The sequence below is a fragment of the Podarcis muralis genome, chromosome 5, assembly GCF_964188315.1.
Source record: "Podarcis muralis chromosome 5, rPodMur119.hap1.1, whole genome shotgun sequence".
In the NCBI taxonomy this organism is placed as follows: Eukaryota; Metazoa; Chordata; class Lepidosauria; order Squamata; family Lacertidae; genus Podarcis; species Podarcis muralis.
In genome coordinates this window covers 50,901,599-50,917,355 of record NC_135659.1, presented here as the reverse complement: position 1 = coordinate 50,917,355, position 15,757 = coordinate 50,901,599, and the positions used below count along the sequence as shown (strand labels likewise).

General features: G+C 45.9%; 2 protein-coding genes across 5 annotated transcripts; one reads left to right on the top strand and one right to left on the bottom strand.

Moving 5' to 3' along the window:
• Positions 1-479: 479 nt before the first annotated feature.
• On the bottom strand, positions 480-12,461 carry LOC114599096 (selenoprotein Pb-like). 4 transcript variants are annotated; one of them, XM_077928786.1, is made up of 6 exons: positions 12,355-12,461; positions 11,302-11,490; positions 4,986-5,220; positions 4,137-4,349; positions 3,086-3,224; positions 480-1,714 (listed from the first exon to the last, which is right to left on the bottom strand). In XM_077928786.1, the coding sequence occupies exons 3-6, from the start codon at positions 5,198-5,200 to the stop codon at positions 1,463-1,465; spliced, it is 819 nt and encodes a 272-aa protein (XP_077784912.1). In that variant the 5' UTR covers positions 5,201-5,220; positions 11,302-11,490; positions 12,355-12,461; the 3' UTR covers positions 480-1,462. The 4 variants fall into 4 exon arrangements, with proteins under 4 accessions (XP_077784912.1, XP_028589510.2, XP_028589508.2 ...); XM_028733677.2 differs by having other exon boundaries at positions 11,311-11,490; XM_028733675.2 differs by lacking the exons at positions 11,302-11,490; positions 12,355-12,461 and adding an exon at positions 9,044-9,185.
• HPDL (4-hydroxyphenylpyruvate dioxygenase like) lies at positions 12,433-14,885 on the top strand. The gene is made up of 2 exons (XM_028733673.2): positions 12,433-12,528; positions 12,972-14,885. Exon 2 carries the CDS (start codon positions 13,021-13,023, stop codon positions 14,221-14,223), a length of 1,203 nt encoding a protein of 400 aa, XP_028589506.2. The 5' UTR covers positions 12,433-12,528; positions 12,972-13,020; the 3' UTR covers positions 14,224-14,885.
• Positions 14,886-15,757: the final 872 nt, after the last annotated feature.

The following is a 15,757-nucleotide window of genomic DNA, read 5'->3' as shown; positions in this document are numbered from 1 at the left end:
TATGGCAGGTCCTGTAAATTGAAGATTGGTCCCTTTAGCCACCAGCTGAGATGTAATAAAAAGGAATTGAGGCTTTCAAAGAAATGCCATAAACCTATGGGCAGCTGCCACCATTTGCAGTCTAGTCTAGCTGGCTTTACTAACTAGGGTTACTTTGGAATAAACAGATTATAGGTGGATACATATCAGCATTAACAATACAATAAAGACAGATTACACCCTCCCGTAAATATTTGTAGCAGTAGCTTCCTAAAACTGGGATGTGGAGGACTTGTACAGTGTGCACCAATTCACTGACCTTCAACAAATAACAGGAACCTGGACTATTCTCAATAAGGACTGCTTAGTATGCCAAAAATGCAGATAAACTATGGGACATCTCTTAAACGTTGAAGGTGAATACGTGTTCTACAATGCTGTGTACTGTCTGAAATAAATGGCACCATTTGTACATTAAGGTATTGTGAGCAAAGACTTCAAACATTTCAGAGAATTTATTTCCAACATTCTTTCCCAGAAACAGTTATACTACTTTTAATCAGCAAGCAGTGCATCCCTTTTCATGAATTTTCCTGACAAATGGCATTTTCTTCCCTTGTTCAGCTCTCATAGCCCTGACAAACTCAACTCTCACCTCAGACTTCTCTGTCTTTCATACCTCTATCAAACTGCAAACTTGGCTAATTCTGTCTCACCACTTCCATTCCTACAAACCGCAAATGTTCTTTACTTCCAGCAATACAACAAATGTCTTTTTACAAGCTAGTAATTTGTGTGCATGGACTTTAATGTACAAAATCTTGAGCCCTAGGCTCAAAGTCAGCCTTCTCTGCCACAGTCAGTCATCCTCCTGCTAATACCAGTTCTGATCCCCATCCTTCCATCTCCAAGGACATGCTTTTATGTACGGTGTCAGCATGTGGTGACAGAAAGTTTACATCACATGCTTCATTGAGTGCAGAAAAGCAGGAAATGCAAAAATGGGGTCAAAATTGGCTTCTCAAGAAGCTGATTACCATAGCAGCTCTGTGTTCCTGAGGAAAACAAGATGGCTTCCTTAGGCGGTCCTCACCACAGAAATGGGATGTATCTAAAAATCCATCCGAGCCCAAGAGGAACACCACCTTAAGGCTTGGTGGAACAAAACTGGTGGATATGAGGTTAACTGGGAGACAGATTCAAAATGAGGATAGAAGTCTCATTGTGGACAAGCAGTTAAACTTTCCAATCACATATATGACACAACAAAAGTTTTTGTTGTGTCCTCTGCTATCTGTTGAGAGACCTTGAATGATTAGGGAGTGGAACATTCACTTCCCTTCCCCTGCTGAAAACTGAGCCATCATATTTCTTCCTTCTGATGCATGTAAGTTTGCCCCCTGGCTCTTCTTAAAAGCTTGCTTAGTGCTAAGTATGCTTATGGCTAACAGTTGGGTGTTGCATACGTTGAAGTTTAAATGTTTTATGGGGATTCCCTTGTTTGATGCTTCTGTGAGCGATTCTGAGAGTGGAGAACTGGCTGGTGTGTACTGCTCAAACCCAAGGCTTTATGGTTGCCGACTCCTCCATGATGTGAATAGTGATGGGCTATGTGCTTGGTGTTAGGTGCTTCTTGGCTTGGCTCATCGTGATGGTACCTGGGTTCTTCCAGGTGCTTCTCTTTGTGTCCAGATGCCTCAGTTGTCGTCACGTTAGTACTTGCTGTCTTATTCACCTGTGAAGGTAATGAAAGATTCTAGTATACAGATGGGCTTAGGGTGAAGACAGAAACACATTTTTAAAAGTGAAGATGGATGTATATATCTGAAGGGATCTGCATTCAGCCCTTTTTGACAAAATATGTAAACTTCCAAAATCAACTGAGCTCAGAACAACTGCTACTTTCTGTTTTCAGGAGAAATTGGCTGTGAAGAATGGTGATTGCCTGGCAGTCACTTAAAAAGTGGTTTTAAAGAATGTGTAAAATAGAAGTTTAAATGAGTAAACATGCTGGATGTTTAGGCGTAGAAATGGTTTTTAAAAGCCCAAAGTTTGAGAGGCAAAAAGCTGTACAGGAGTTTAAGCCAAGTATATATCTCTCTCAAAAGAGCAGGGAGGGAAGAAGGTTTGATTTCTCCAGATCAGAAAAACCTGCACCGACTCCTGGAAGGAGATCTGTTTGACTTCACTCTCGGTATGGTCGAAATGGCTTAAAAGGTATTTATAATATTTTGCTGCATTGGCTATCGGGGCAGCAAAAAACTAAAATAGGTAATACATCAGGGGCCTCCTGCAATCCCACCTTGAGGAATGAACTTTCAGATCACTGATGGGGCAGGAAGTGACACCACAGGACAAGACAGCAGTTATTATTTCTTCTGTCCAAGGAACAATATGCTCCCATTCATTGGGAACAGGAAGCACTTCAACCTGACAAATTAAGGGTGTTAATTTATTTTTTTCAATAACTGAGGGCAGACAATGGCTACTGGGTGAGGCTCAAGCAGTACATGATAGCAGCAGATCCAGGTCTTGCCTCACCATGTGCAAAACAGGAAGGTGGGGTTGACTTTAGAGAAAAGGGGTGCCTGGGTGAGGGGAACCAAACCTTTCCTGCACTTGATGCCACACAGCTTCTGTTCCAAAGTGTCTTTCTCCAAGTCAATCTCACTTTTAGTATCTGAACTCAACTGGGGAGAAAAGCACTTGGGGGAGTGTGAGAAGCTGAAAGTGGGGGGGGGGGTTTTAGCATGTCCTCCCACCTGGGTTCTCCTGGACCCCTCCACGCTACACTATCTGTGACTGTGGCAGACCTGGTGTCTCCATCTGCAATTTGCTTCTGAGGTTTTTATTTCAAGATGGTTTACTTCCTGTCAAGATGAAAGATGCTTTGTGGTATCTCAACATCCTTTCTCCTTGCTTGCTGTAGTGGCCCAATATAATAAAACCCTCCCTTCCACCTTCTGCTCCCACATCCCTGCTGTAAGACCGATCTGATTAGAAACCTAGAATTCCCAGGCAGAAGTTCAGGATGGGCAAATGAGGAAATGTCTGGCTTAAATAAAATAGTTGAAAAGGAAGTTGATGAGGGGATTCAAGTCCCTACCTCCTGGCTGCTGTTAGAGGGGTACCAGGAACAATTGCCGCAGTAGTCTTTGCTGTGTGTGTACCGCACGGCTGCTTCAACATAGGGCAAGTGCAGAAAACTGTATGGCAGCTGGATGTGGAAAGCCAGCCTGCTGCACCTGCAAAGCCCGAGAGCCAGGAAACAAATGGACATAAAGTTAGTGTCAGGAGAGCCTGTAATCCACTAATTTACACTGGAAATGAATCTAACCTGGCCTGAACAATCTGGTTTTCCTCAACAACAGTTGCGAGACATGATGGTAAAGAGAAACACTTACATCATGGTATGTCCTTTCTTTCCAGATGTGTCCCCAAACAGACTTTTTGATAATGTATTCAAGAATCCTGAATTCCATATACAGTGGTGCCTCGCAAGACGAAAATAATCCGTACCACGAGTCTCTTCGTCTAGCGGTTTTTTCGTCTTGCGAAGCAACCCTATTAGCGGCTTAGCGGATTAGCGCTATTAGCGGTTTAGCAGCTATTAAAGGCTTAGCGGCTTAGAAAAAGGGAGGGGGGGAGCGAAAAAAAATCGCAAAACGTCTTGCGAAGCAAGCCCATAGGGAAAATCGTCTTGCGAAGCAACTCAAAAACGGAAAACCCTTTCGTCTAGCGGGTTTTTCGTCTTGCGAGGCATTCGTCTTGCGGGGCACCACTGTATCTTACTTTCCTTCCTTCTGCCCAGGCCTGCAGACCCCCATTGGCCTCCCGTCAGCAGCTGCCTACGGAGCACCCTCTTCTGCCCCCGCTAGTGCTGCTGATGGGATCCCTGCTGGTGGCAGCAGGGGCTTTCAGCAGCCAAGGAAGGAGCTGGACTGAGCCGCCCTGCAGTTCATTGGATCCTGAGATGGTCCCACTGCCAGAACTGGGCTTCTTCCAGGCTCAATTGCTGCACCAGCTCCAAGCTGGCTCAGTGATCTGCCTTCCCTCCCTTCTGCCCCGGCTGCTATGCACAGCAGTGGCCCTGACTCTCCAAAAACCCTATCAGTCTGGGTGGGTGGGGAGTTAGAATTGCTCCCTTAAGCACTGACCTGTCATAGATCAGGAAGTCATCCTTGTCCCCATCTAGAATTTGCCAGACGTCAGGCTCCAGAATCTGCTGCTGGTAAACAGGAACTCCCTCTGGGGCATGCCGTTTGAGCTCCCAGTACATGGCCCTGGAGAAAGGAGTCTTCTCATTCACAATCATGAAGCTGACATTGGTCACTCCTTCAAGTGACAGCTTCCTCTGCAAGCTGCCAAGGCTGGTGGGTAGGAAGAACAAGCAACGTTTAGGAAATGCAGTGCACAATTATAGGTTCCAGCCCTTGCCCTCTGCATATACCATGTGGGATATGAGCCTGCACTGCTGGACGGAGGCCCCTTCATTTATCAGTTCACTGGATTTGCCATTACAGCAGTTCCTGCTACATAGATCCAGCAATAAGTTACATGATACATATTATACTTGAGCTGTAATTCACCAGGAAAATTGCAACCACCATCTATATGCGTGTTATATCTGGCCTGCTGTAGCCCGGGCCTCAATTTTTGATTGTTGAACTGGAGCTTATAAACAATCAGTTCAGTTCTGTGTTTCCTGGTAGAAAGCGTAGGGACAAAGATGTGACCTTAAGAGCTGTGATATTGCCACTGAACACCAGATACAGGGTTCCAACACATATCTGACTTTCTAGTCACATCCAGACCATCTTTTTAAAGCGTGTGACTTTCCCCAAAGCATTATGGGAACTGTGATTTACCCCCTCAGAGAGCTACAGTTCCCAGCACTCTTAAACTGCGGTTCCCATGACTCTTTGGGGAAAGCCATGTGCGTCAAATGTATGGTGTGGCTGCGACCTAACAGCTCCTGACTCAGGCAATCTTCTCTATGAACTCACCTGGCGGCCTGCTTGAGGCAGAACTGTCAGCTGGCTTTCAACAGTGCCACCACTGTCACTTGGCCCTCCATCCCAGCCATGGGGGCCACCCCATTGATCTTCCAGAGTGGTGCAGGCTGGCATATTCGGGTCCTGTTCTCAGCCACGTCTGCCAGCGTAGCAGCAATTGCCAGGAGCAGCAGCAAGGTTGTTGTGGCTAGGGCTGAATAGCCCATCCTGGCCACCTCCCTTCAGCCTAAAGTAGAAGAGAGCAGCTTAAGACCATAAGAACTTCCCTCAGCAGGGAAGTCTCGAGGGTGTGTGAAGGGGGGAAATAATGAATATGATATGTTTTGATAATTTGTTATGTTGAAATTGTTAATAAAAAACTTCCCTCAACAGGCCAGATGCAGCCTCTAAGTCTCAGAAGACTTTTTTTCTTAGTAAACATAGATAGGATTGTCCTACATGGATGCCCTAGTGCTCTGTATTTGAAAGCGACAGTAATGGATGCTTAAAGACACACTCACATATCAGCTGCCCAGGATTTCAGCTACAGCAAGGGTTGTTGCTATCCTGTGGCCCTCTGGATATTGTTGCAGTACAACTCCCAGCATGGTCATTAAGAACATATGAAGAGACCTGCTGGATCAGACCACAGGCTCATCTAGTCCAGCATCCTGTTCTTACAGTGGCTATCCAGATGCCTAGTGCCACAGCACTCCCTCTATTTGTGGTTCCCATTGACTGGTATGCAGAGGTGTCTCAGACAGTGGAGGTATCCATCATATCTAGTGGTTATGAATAGCCCTGCCCTCCATGAATTTGTCTAACTCCCTCTATTTGTGGTTCTTTTAAAATGAGATTCAGAAGCAATACAGAATACACAAGTGAGCGAGAAGTTTAAAGATTTTATTCTAAAACAGCAAGAAGGGATAGATATACCAAGCAAGCACTTCAATCTGCCACTTGGAAGCCCCCAAGAAGCGGCGAAGCGACTCCCCCAGGTACCCTCAGTTTGCATGACCCTGTGGCCGATCAGTCCGTGCATGAGCTTCAAACAAACTCTGCCCAAACCGTCCGATATTATAGAAACCTGTGTGGCTTCCAAGACTGGCTATGTGCAGCATCCATTAACCACCCCTTCCCAAGGCCTCACTTTCTCAAAACAATGTCTGGACCATCAAAGAAGGCACCCAGAATTATCCTCCACAACTGATGAAGGCAGCTGTGTGTGGGGCTTCACCTCCTCTCAAAGTTCTCAGGACATTAAAGACTGTTCTCACAGCATCAAAACAATTAACAAGAGCAAGGGAGGGGGAAGGAACAGAGGCAGGAAGGGTAACCGTGTCAGATCACTAACTCCTCAATACATTTTGTTTTCCAGATGCACCTCCAAAATAGTGGCTATCTCCACATCCTGTGAGAGCAAGTACTTATATAGTACTTCTTTTTGTCTGCCCTGAATTTTCCAATATTCAGATTCATTGATGGCCTAATATTCTGGAAGACAGAGAGCAACTTCTCTCCATCTACGTTCTCCATGCCATGCATAATTGTAGACATCACTATCATGTCCCTACCTTATACACCTTTTTTTCTAATCTGGAAATCCCTAAATGTTGTAACCTTTCCTCATAAGACGGTTGTACCAGCCCTTTGATCATTTTAGGTGCCCTGGCCTTTTCTGAAAGTTTTCCAACTCTACAGAATATATTTTTAGGGGAGGTGACCTGAATGGTACACAGTATGCCCAGTGCTTTTTTTTCTAGAAACATAGGTGCCAGTACCATGAAGTTGTTACAGTAAGTGCCACACTTTTTAACAACAAAAGGAGGTGCTGGTACTGCGTACCCTTGAGTATCCCCTGGGGAAAAAAGCACTGAGTATGCCTAGTACTGTGTTGTCCCAACATAATTTGATGAGCAGATAGGGCCAAGGAAGGAGTCTGGCAGCCAAGCACTCTGGTTTGGCAGACAATGGTAAAGACAACACAATCTGGACTGAAACATGCCTCAAGCAGAAAGTGGGATCTAAAAATGAATGCAAGCAAATATCTAGACCAGACAAAAGCAATCAGGTAAGGCCACAATGCAATTCACATACGTTAAGACACATATAGGCACCCTATTGCTTTTAAAGGATATTGGCTCCATTTTACAAGTGGGGCACTATATGAGTCAGATAACCATGGGAGAGAATGCACAAAAAGTTAAACATTAATAAAGAGTGTGCCTCTGAGCATATTCAGAGTAATTCCCCATGCTGCTTAGCAGCTGCAGCTTCCCCTTCCGCCCTGCACTTAGAATTTAGGAATAGTGTGCATCTGAGCATATGTTTTTCACTTGTTACTAAACAACTGCAGTTTTCCTTTCCCTATACTTTTATAAATACAAAGCAGGGGTGATGATGTGATGGCATGTTTCCTACATAGATGAACGCTCCAGTATAAGTTTTGCTAGAAATTAAGAACTGTTCAAAAAGCAAAGAGGGGAAAAAGCACTGTCTTCCTCTGTTGTCAGCAAACTAAAAGCAGAGAATTCTCATGTGCAGCTTACGCAACAAACTGTATTCCTAACCCAGAGCCCCCTGTTTATTGACATTCACCCTGATTTGCTTGCACAAAGCTTACACCAAAGTTATACTTTAGCTAGTCTTTGCTGAGTATTCATTCTGATTTGTTTGCAGGGTAGTTAGTTATATGACAATTAGCATCCATTCAGATTTGCTTGCAGGCTGTTTATACATCTTCCCATTAGTCATTTGCTCATTGCACATGTTTTCAGTGCATTTCCCCATCACTTTCCAAACTGCAAAAAGTCTGGTGTTTTTGTGTGAAGTGGATTTGTTGCCCAGAATCCTTTAATCTGCTTTAACTGAGCAAATCTAAATTTCCAGCATGCATTTGCATCCCTTCTGCAGGATAGTGAAAGTCCGGAATCACCGTTAGTTTCTCCCCCACATTTTTTTACAGCTCTGGCTGCATTCACATCTAATGCTAAGCAAAGCCATAGTTTATTGTGAACTGGCTGCTGGGGAAAAGATTACAGCCGCTCCTCTGTGGCCCCTTTAGCTCAGTGGGGTGCAGCACCAAAGCGAAGGGTGGCTTAGTGAGTTGTCTGAACTTGGGATACTGATTAAGCTCTTGCCTCCTTAACAATTATCTACAGTATTTGTTACTGGCAACATACTGCAGCTTAGCTACCCAGCTTAGCTACCCAACTGAGCTAAAAAGCCTGGGGAGTAACAAAGCAGGTGAAAGCTCCTCTCTGGGAGCCAGCCTGTTTTGCACAGTTCTGGTGAGCCACACATATTAATCACATGGATGAAATCTCAGCAAGAGTCTTGTTGCTTTCCAATACACTGGTTAGAAAAGGACACACACCCAAGGCTTGTTAAACTTGTAAAAACAAGCCACAGAAACCCAGCATGATTCAGCCACACCACCCTAATCTCTCAATAAAAATAGTTATTTAGAAAGCCCTTGTTGATCCCAGAAAGTGGCAAAACAGGGAAGGCAACGCCTTTGGTTGGACCAAATCTTGGCAGGATATTCCCCTCCCCTATTTGTCCTCTGGAACAGGGTCCAAGCTTTTGAGTCCATCATCAGAAGAAGGCGCTTGCATTCTAAAGCTGGTCACAACGTCCCCGTCATCCTCTGCTTGCCACCACACAGGCTGTGTGCAATTCCCTCCCATATACTCCTCACCTTCCCACATCCAAGAAAAACAGCCTTGGGGTGGTGGTAGTAGTAGATTAGGAACAACTCAGAGATCACATAATGCTTATCTTGGCAAGATTCAAAACCTCTCACAGTCTCACTCACAAAAGGTGGTTCAGTCAAAGGTGATTTGACACCTTGCCAATGTTGGGCCTCTCAGGAATCCACCAAGACTTTGTTCTAGGAAGCAGTAGCACAACTTTACCTTCCTTGTTTGGAACCTTTCTGCTCTAACTTCATTGTGATAAATATTTCTCATGAGCCTCCAAAGCACCAGCTATATTGACCAACTGCAGAAATTGAACTTAATAGACATTGCCACCCCCCCTCCCAACAAGTCTGCACCAATAATTCCCACCAGGTGATACTCTGCCTTTTCTCAGGTGACTCCAGCTGTTGTTCTACTCCAATCTATGACAGTCTTGCTGTAGCTCTGTTCTCTCTGATCTCTTATCCCCAGGCTGGCTGTGGCATACTTTATCTCTCATTCAAGGTCTCTCCACCCAGAAGGGGCTGGGAGAGAGGAGGTGCTTGGCTGGGGGCTAGATACACAGATGTCCTTGAAGAATTTCAGAGCAGCATGAATTGCGTTCACCACTGCCATACACCCAGCGGTACTTGTTTTTCATTCAGAGACATCACATTCAGGAACTGAAGAAATACCATGCAGTACCAGGCCAGGAACACTGGAAAGCATTATGCTCTTGGAAGAAGACAGGACTGCATCCTGGCAGATTTCAGTTGCATTGAGGAATACATTACTGGTATTGCTATAAAGCAAAAGGAAGCAATTGTTACAGGCAGTGCTATTTTTCTAGAAAAAGAAGTGCCGGAACTCACCATGAATGCCTCCATTGTTCTCTTATCATGGCAACGGTGTCCGCCTGAAAGATGCTGGAACTGAGTTCCGGTGAGTTCTGGATGAAAAAAAGCTCTGGTTACAGGCAACAGATTCCAAAAGAGACAAATTGTCCCCACTTGACTTGCATTATTGTGATGGGGTGGTATATGTTGACTTTTTGCTTCAGATGAAAATTTGTTTTAAGATTAGTAAAAAAGGTAAAGGTACCCCTGCCCGTACGGGCCAGTCGTGTCCGACTCTGGGGTTGCGCGCCCATCTCACTTAAGAGGCCGGGGGCCAGCGCTGTCCAGACACACTTCTGGGTCACATGGCCAGTGTGACGAAGCTGCTCTGGCGAGCCTGCACCAGCGCAGCACACGGAAACGCCGTTTACCTTCCCGCTATAAAGCGGTCCCTATTTATCTACTTGCACTTAAGAGTGCTTTCGAACTGCTAGGTGGGCAGGAGCTGGGACCGAACGACGGGAGCTCACCCCGCCACGGGGATTCGAACCGCCGACCATACGATCGGCAAGTCCTAGGCGCTGAGGTTTTACCCACAGCACCACCCGCGTCCCCGGTTTAAGATTAGTAGGTAAAGATAAAAGGTAAAGGGCCGCTGGATGGTTAAGTCCAGTCAAAGGCAACTATGGGGTTGTGGTGCTCATCTCACTTTCAGGCCGAGGGAACTGGCGTTTGTCCACAGACAACTTTCCGAGTCATTTGACCAGCATGACTAAACTGCTGCTGGTGCAACACAACACTGTGATGAAAGCCAGAGCGCACGGAAACACTGTTTACCTTCCTGCCGCAGCAGTACATATTTATCTATTTGCACTGGTGTGATTTGAACTGCTAGGTTGGCAGAAGGGACAGAGCAATGGGAGCTCACCCCATGGAGCAGATTCAAACTGCCAACCTTCAAATTGGCAAGAGGCTCAGTGGTTTAGACCACAGTGTCACCCGCGTCCCACTAGTAGGACTGGTACAGCATGATGAGATATCCATGAGTATATGAAAAAACAGTTCCTTTGAGTTTCCAATTCAGGCATGAACTCCCTAATATTCCTACTCTAAAGTATATGAGAGGCCAGATTTGACAATGAGCAGTCAACTATGGGGTTGGAGGAAATTTAACTGAATGTGAACTGACATGAGAGAACCTGGGTGGAAAACTGGTTTTCTGGGATAATAAAAGTGAATTGATTGAGTGATGTGAGGTACAAGAGAAATAGAGTTCCTCTGAACATGTGCAGAACACCTCTGCCTTGCAAGAGAGAAGCTGTCATGTATAATACATTTTGAAACAGGATTTCCTGAGCAGATTATATGGCTTCCAGACTGCCCCTTAAGGCCCCGTACTCATGTTACCCCAACAACGTTGGAAGTGCTGCAGTGCTGCTCCTTCTTGCATTGCTGGGGTAACAGTGAGAAGCCCAGACCATGAGTAGCAAAGCCCACATCACAGCTTCTTCCTGTGCCAATGCTAACCATTAAGATGCAGGAGTGGTGCTGCTGAAGATCCCATACTAGCAGAGTAACGTAAGAACCTAGAAATTATGTCCTGTCCCCATTTTCTTGCCAGGTTTCTGTACAACTAGTACCTACAGGCCATTCCCAACCACCCCCCGCCCCCAAGTATTGGCCTTCTCCAAATCTATACCTTTCCAGCAGTACACATGCACTCTTTTCCCTCACAATAGTCCCCACCCCAATTCAGAAGCCCTGAAGGGAGAGAAAAGTATTTCCCAAGATCTGATAAAGACACATGCAAACCTGCTGTACCTGGAGCTGGGAGTAGAGAGTGCAGCTGAGTGGGACACAGTCGAGGGCAGCCTGAGGAAGTCCCATCCACCTTGGATCTGCAATTCTCCGAGAGGCTAGGGTGATTTCTGAGGTTTCCAGGAACTCTTCTCGTCGTGAAACTTTTGTTGGTGAGCTGAGAGTTTGTTTCGACCCTGGGTGCTGAGAGGGAGGGTGTTGTCAGAAGGAAAATGCATTGATATGGATTTAAATATAGTGGTAACTTTCTATTAATGTAACATTTTTATGTGTATTTTTGTAATATTTTGTTTTGTCTGCTGTTGCTGTTTCAGCTTATTGTAAACCGTTTAAGAGATATTTTAAATAAGCAGCACAAAAATTAAATAATCAGCCATCATCATCAACATCATAAAGTACAGTGGTACCTCAGGTTAAGTACTTAATTCGTTCCGGAGGTCTGTACTTACCTGAAACTGTTCTTAACCTGAAGCACCACTTTAGCTAATGGGGCCTCCTGCTGCCGCCACGCCGCCGGAGCATGATTTCTGTTCTCATCCTGAAGCAAAGTTCTTAACCTGAGGTAATATTTCTGGGTTAGCGGAGTCTGTAGCCTGAAGCGTATGTAACCCGAGGTACCACTGTATGCCACTTCCTTGTGCCTTGCCACTGAAATCTAAAACTGTTACGAGTGTGTGAAAAGGGGAGGTTCGATCTAAAGGCCTGTTCTTAAAAACACTTTCAAGATTGAACTGCAAACCTCCTCCCCACATAAAAAATAAAAATAACAGCGAGTCTTCAAGCGCTGCAAATACTTAACAAGGCTGCCCACTCAGTGGTGGCGATATGAAAGCAATGTATTTTAAGAACATTCCTTGGGATTTTTAAAAATAAAATAATTGTAGCACAAAACAGTGTTATCAACAAAGGTAAAATAAACGCTCTTGGTTGTTGTTGTTGGGGTTTTTTTTGGGGGGGGGAATGGCGTTGTAGGAAAGGAGATTGCGGCTCCGGTATACGCAGCCCACTGAACAGCTCAGAAGCGTAGCAACTGCTTTTGCTTAGTACCTGCGAGCCGGTGGAAGATGTTGGCGTAGCCCCACGTGCGCCCTGGAGACACTCGCCTTCCGCTTCCGACCGCGTGTTGCGGAGCCCCTCCTTGCGGGAGATTCAAGTCAGCGGCGGGAGGAGGAGGAGTTCCGGCGCCTGCCTGCCTGCCCGCTGCGTGAAAGTCACTTTCACGTGAGGAATCAAAGACACACGGCAGATAAGCTTTCATTCAGGAGGCGTGAGGCAAGATCTAAAGGGGGAAGAGAGGGATAGACTCTGCAGCTAGGCAGAGAAACGTGCAGATTCCTGGGGGAGGGGCAGATCCCCCCCCCCCTTAGACCTGGATTCCTTTGATTTTTCAGGCACATGTCAGCCGAAGGGAGGTGGCACAGAGCTACCTCCTCCTCCTCCTGCCCCTCCCCTACAAAACCTGGAGGCACTAACAGAACAGGCCCCTGTTCCCATCCAGGGAAGGGACCACTAGGGTCATCTAGCCCAACCCCCTCTGTAATGCAGGGAACTTTTGCCTAACCTGGGACTCGAACTCATGCCCCCTGATTAAGAGTCTCGTGCTCTACCGACTGAGCTTCCCCACCCCACGACAACTGAGCTGGCTTTCTTTTCTGTTTCTGTAGGTCTAGCAGCAAAGTTGTGTTACCACTGACCACCCTTTCAAACTGCATAATGCCTGGTCTTCTGAACCGGATGTGCCACATTGGGTTCCACGTCCCTGAGGGGCAACAGCTGGCCAGCAACTTGGTGCGCCAGTTTGGATTCGAGCTGTTTGCTGCACGGGTGGCAGAATGGAGCAGGCAGCTGGCCTTCCGGAGAGGGGATGCTGTTTTTCTCGTCAATGAAAGGCTGAAGCCTGCCAAGAGAGACGCTCCACCTGTGCCATCTTCAGGCTGCCGCAAGGATAAAGGAATCCTGTATGACGTGGACCTAGAGTATGCCGTCAGTACAGCCTCCAACATTTGCTTTGAGGCAGAAGATGTACCTGGCATCTCCCAAAGCCTACAGGAACGAGGATGCCAGATCCTCATCCCTCCCACAGCTGTGGGAGATGAAAATGGCCACGTCACTTATTCAGTAGTGGGATCCATCATAGGCAACATCAGCCACACACTGCTTGACAGATCTGGGTACAGCGGACCGTTCCTGCCTGGTTTCCACATGGTGGAGGGTGCTCCCAAGGTCCAGGTGGGTGGCCAGGTGACACATTTTGATCATATCACCTATGCTTGTCCCCAAGGTAGCTCACAAGCTGTGTTGGACTGGTACAAGAACTGTTTGGGATTCCAGCGCTTCCCCATCCACCAGCAAGACAATGGTACTGATGGCTATACAATCCAGGGTGCTGGTATGGGTCTTCGTCTTACTGCCATGCAGTCCAATGGGAGCGATCCGACTCTGCTTCGCAATGACTGTAAAATTATTCTAGCTGAGTCCCTGTCAGAGCAAAAGAAGAACCAGGTGGATACTTTCTTAGAGCAGCACGGTGGATCAGGCATCCAACACGTGGCACTCTACACCACAGGTATTTTAGGGGCCGCTGCGGCCATGGCCAGATCTGGCGCAAACTTTTTCAAGCCCCCCTTATCATACTACAGTGAGAAAAGGAAGGTGGAGGAGATAAGGCAAGCTGGGCAAAATCTTCAGCTCCTGAAGGACCACGGCATCCTTCTGGACGCTGGCGTAGGAGGCAGCGGTGGCTCTGGAGGCCTTTGTGAGAAGCAATACCTCATGCAGATCTTCACAAAGCCTCTCTTTACAGAGGATACTTTCTTCCTGGAGCTTATAGAGCGATGTGGGGCCACAGGTTTTGGCGAGGGAAACATTCGTGCTCTCTGGCAGTCTGTACAAAACTATATGGACCAGCAAGTTTGAAGAATGCACACCAACACCCCGTTACACAATATTGTGCTCAGTGTATTTGTTAACCTGATGGTGCGAGTTCTGCAAACCTGCTCCTACGGGGTTGGTTTCCCTGTTATATCGATGACATAAGGAGTTCTAGATCATGTGCATACTTCCTAAACTGGCTCTGCACCTCCACCAGAGTTGCTTTCACTGGTGTAAAAAGTATCCATGTGATCTGGATGACCCACCTAATCAGAACTTTTTACACATTGCTGATCTATTTTGAGTTGGGAGCTCTAACCATAGCAAAGAAACATCGTGATGGCAGCTGCACCTCAAGGCCTGTGTGTACATGCTTATTTCTCTTAGTGCTAAAATGCAAAGGCTTTAAGGACCCTCCAGATGTTGAGCTGCAACTCATATCATCCCTGACCACTGGCCATGCTGGGTTTTGGGTGTTTAGCAACATCTGCAGGGCTGCAGGTTCCCATCCCTAAGGCAAGATACGGCATGTATTTCTGTCCTAAAAAGGGGCAAGCACTGGTACTGCACAGGCAACTTATCCACAGCAAAGCCCATTATTTTCGGACCTGATTCTGAAACAAATGAATTGCCCCACTCACTTAATTCATTGCGATTCCCATTTTAAGGTCAGAAGAGGAAGTTGTTTCTGCCTCTACCAGTGCTTAAGTTTATCTCCATCCAGTTAAGTGTCCAAAAAAAGAAAGTAAATTCCTATGCTGCTTCTACCGATTTACACACTATAGAATAATAGTTAGTTGGACACACAGAATGCAAGATGGTTTGCTAACTATTCCTGCTGTGCAACTTGGCAGCTTCCTGACTAGCAGCACAGTAAGGACTAGTTGGGAACTCTTGTGGCTCTGTAGATCCAAAACAGCTGCACACAGAATTGGATGATGAGACAGTGTCAAGGTTTGGGCTCCTATAAGAGGGATAGAATTTGCCTTGCACCATATTGAAAACTAGAAGGGTGAATAATTATCAGGTGAGTCTACATCTCCGAAGGAAGCTACCTTGTTATGCTGCTTAATTACTGATACCACTATTCCAAGTAATTATATGGAGGGCGAAGTATTTAGTCAATTCATTAAAGTCTCCTGAGCTCTGACAGAGAACACATTTTTGCTAGGTGGGCATTGGAATACTGCATCTTGCCTGCAAACAAGTGTGGTCAATACTCCTAGAACAGGGCTTCTCTATTCTGCATCTTTATCAACAAGCTTCACTGCTGGAACAAGCAAGACAAACAGAAAGCATAGAAATCTGGCTCTTAATTCCTTGTAGATCTGGGGCTCCAGAGGCAAAGACTAAGAAACATGGAAAGGAGTAGTATCAGGTTGATGCTTGCCCAACAATGTCCCAGAACAGGAAATGGTGTTCTTCAATAGTATGAAATCCATCTTCTTCAGTACAAAACTATGTGCTGAAGCTCTTTTAAAAAACTGTTACTTGAATGGTTTCTGTCTCAAGTATATTTGTGATGAGATCACAGCAAAACATTAATATGTTTATTAACAACAATTTAAATTATAAGATT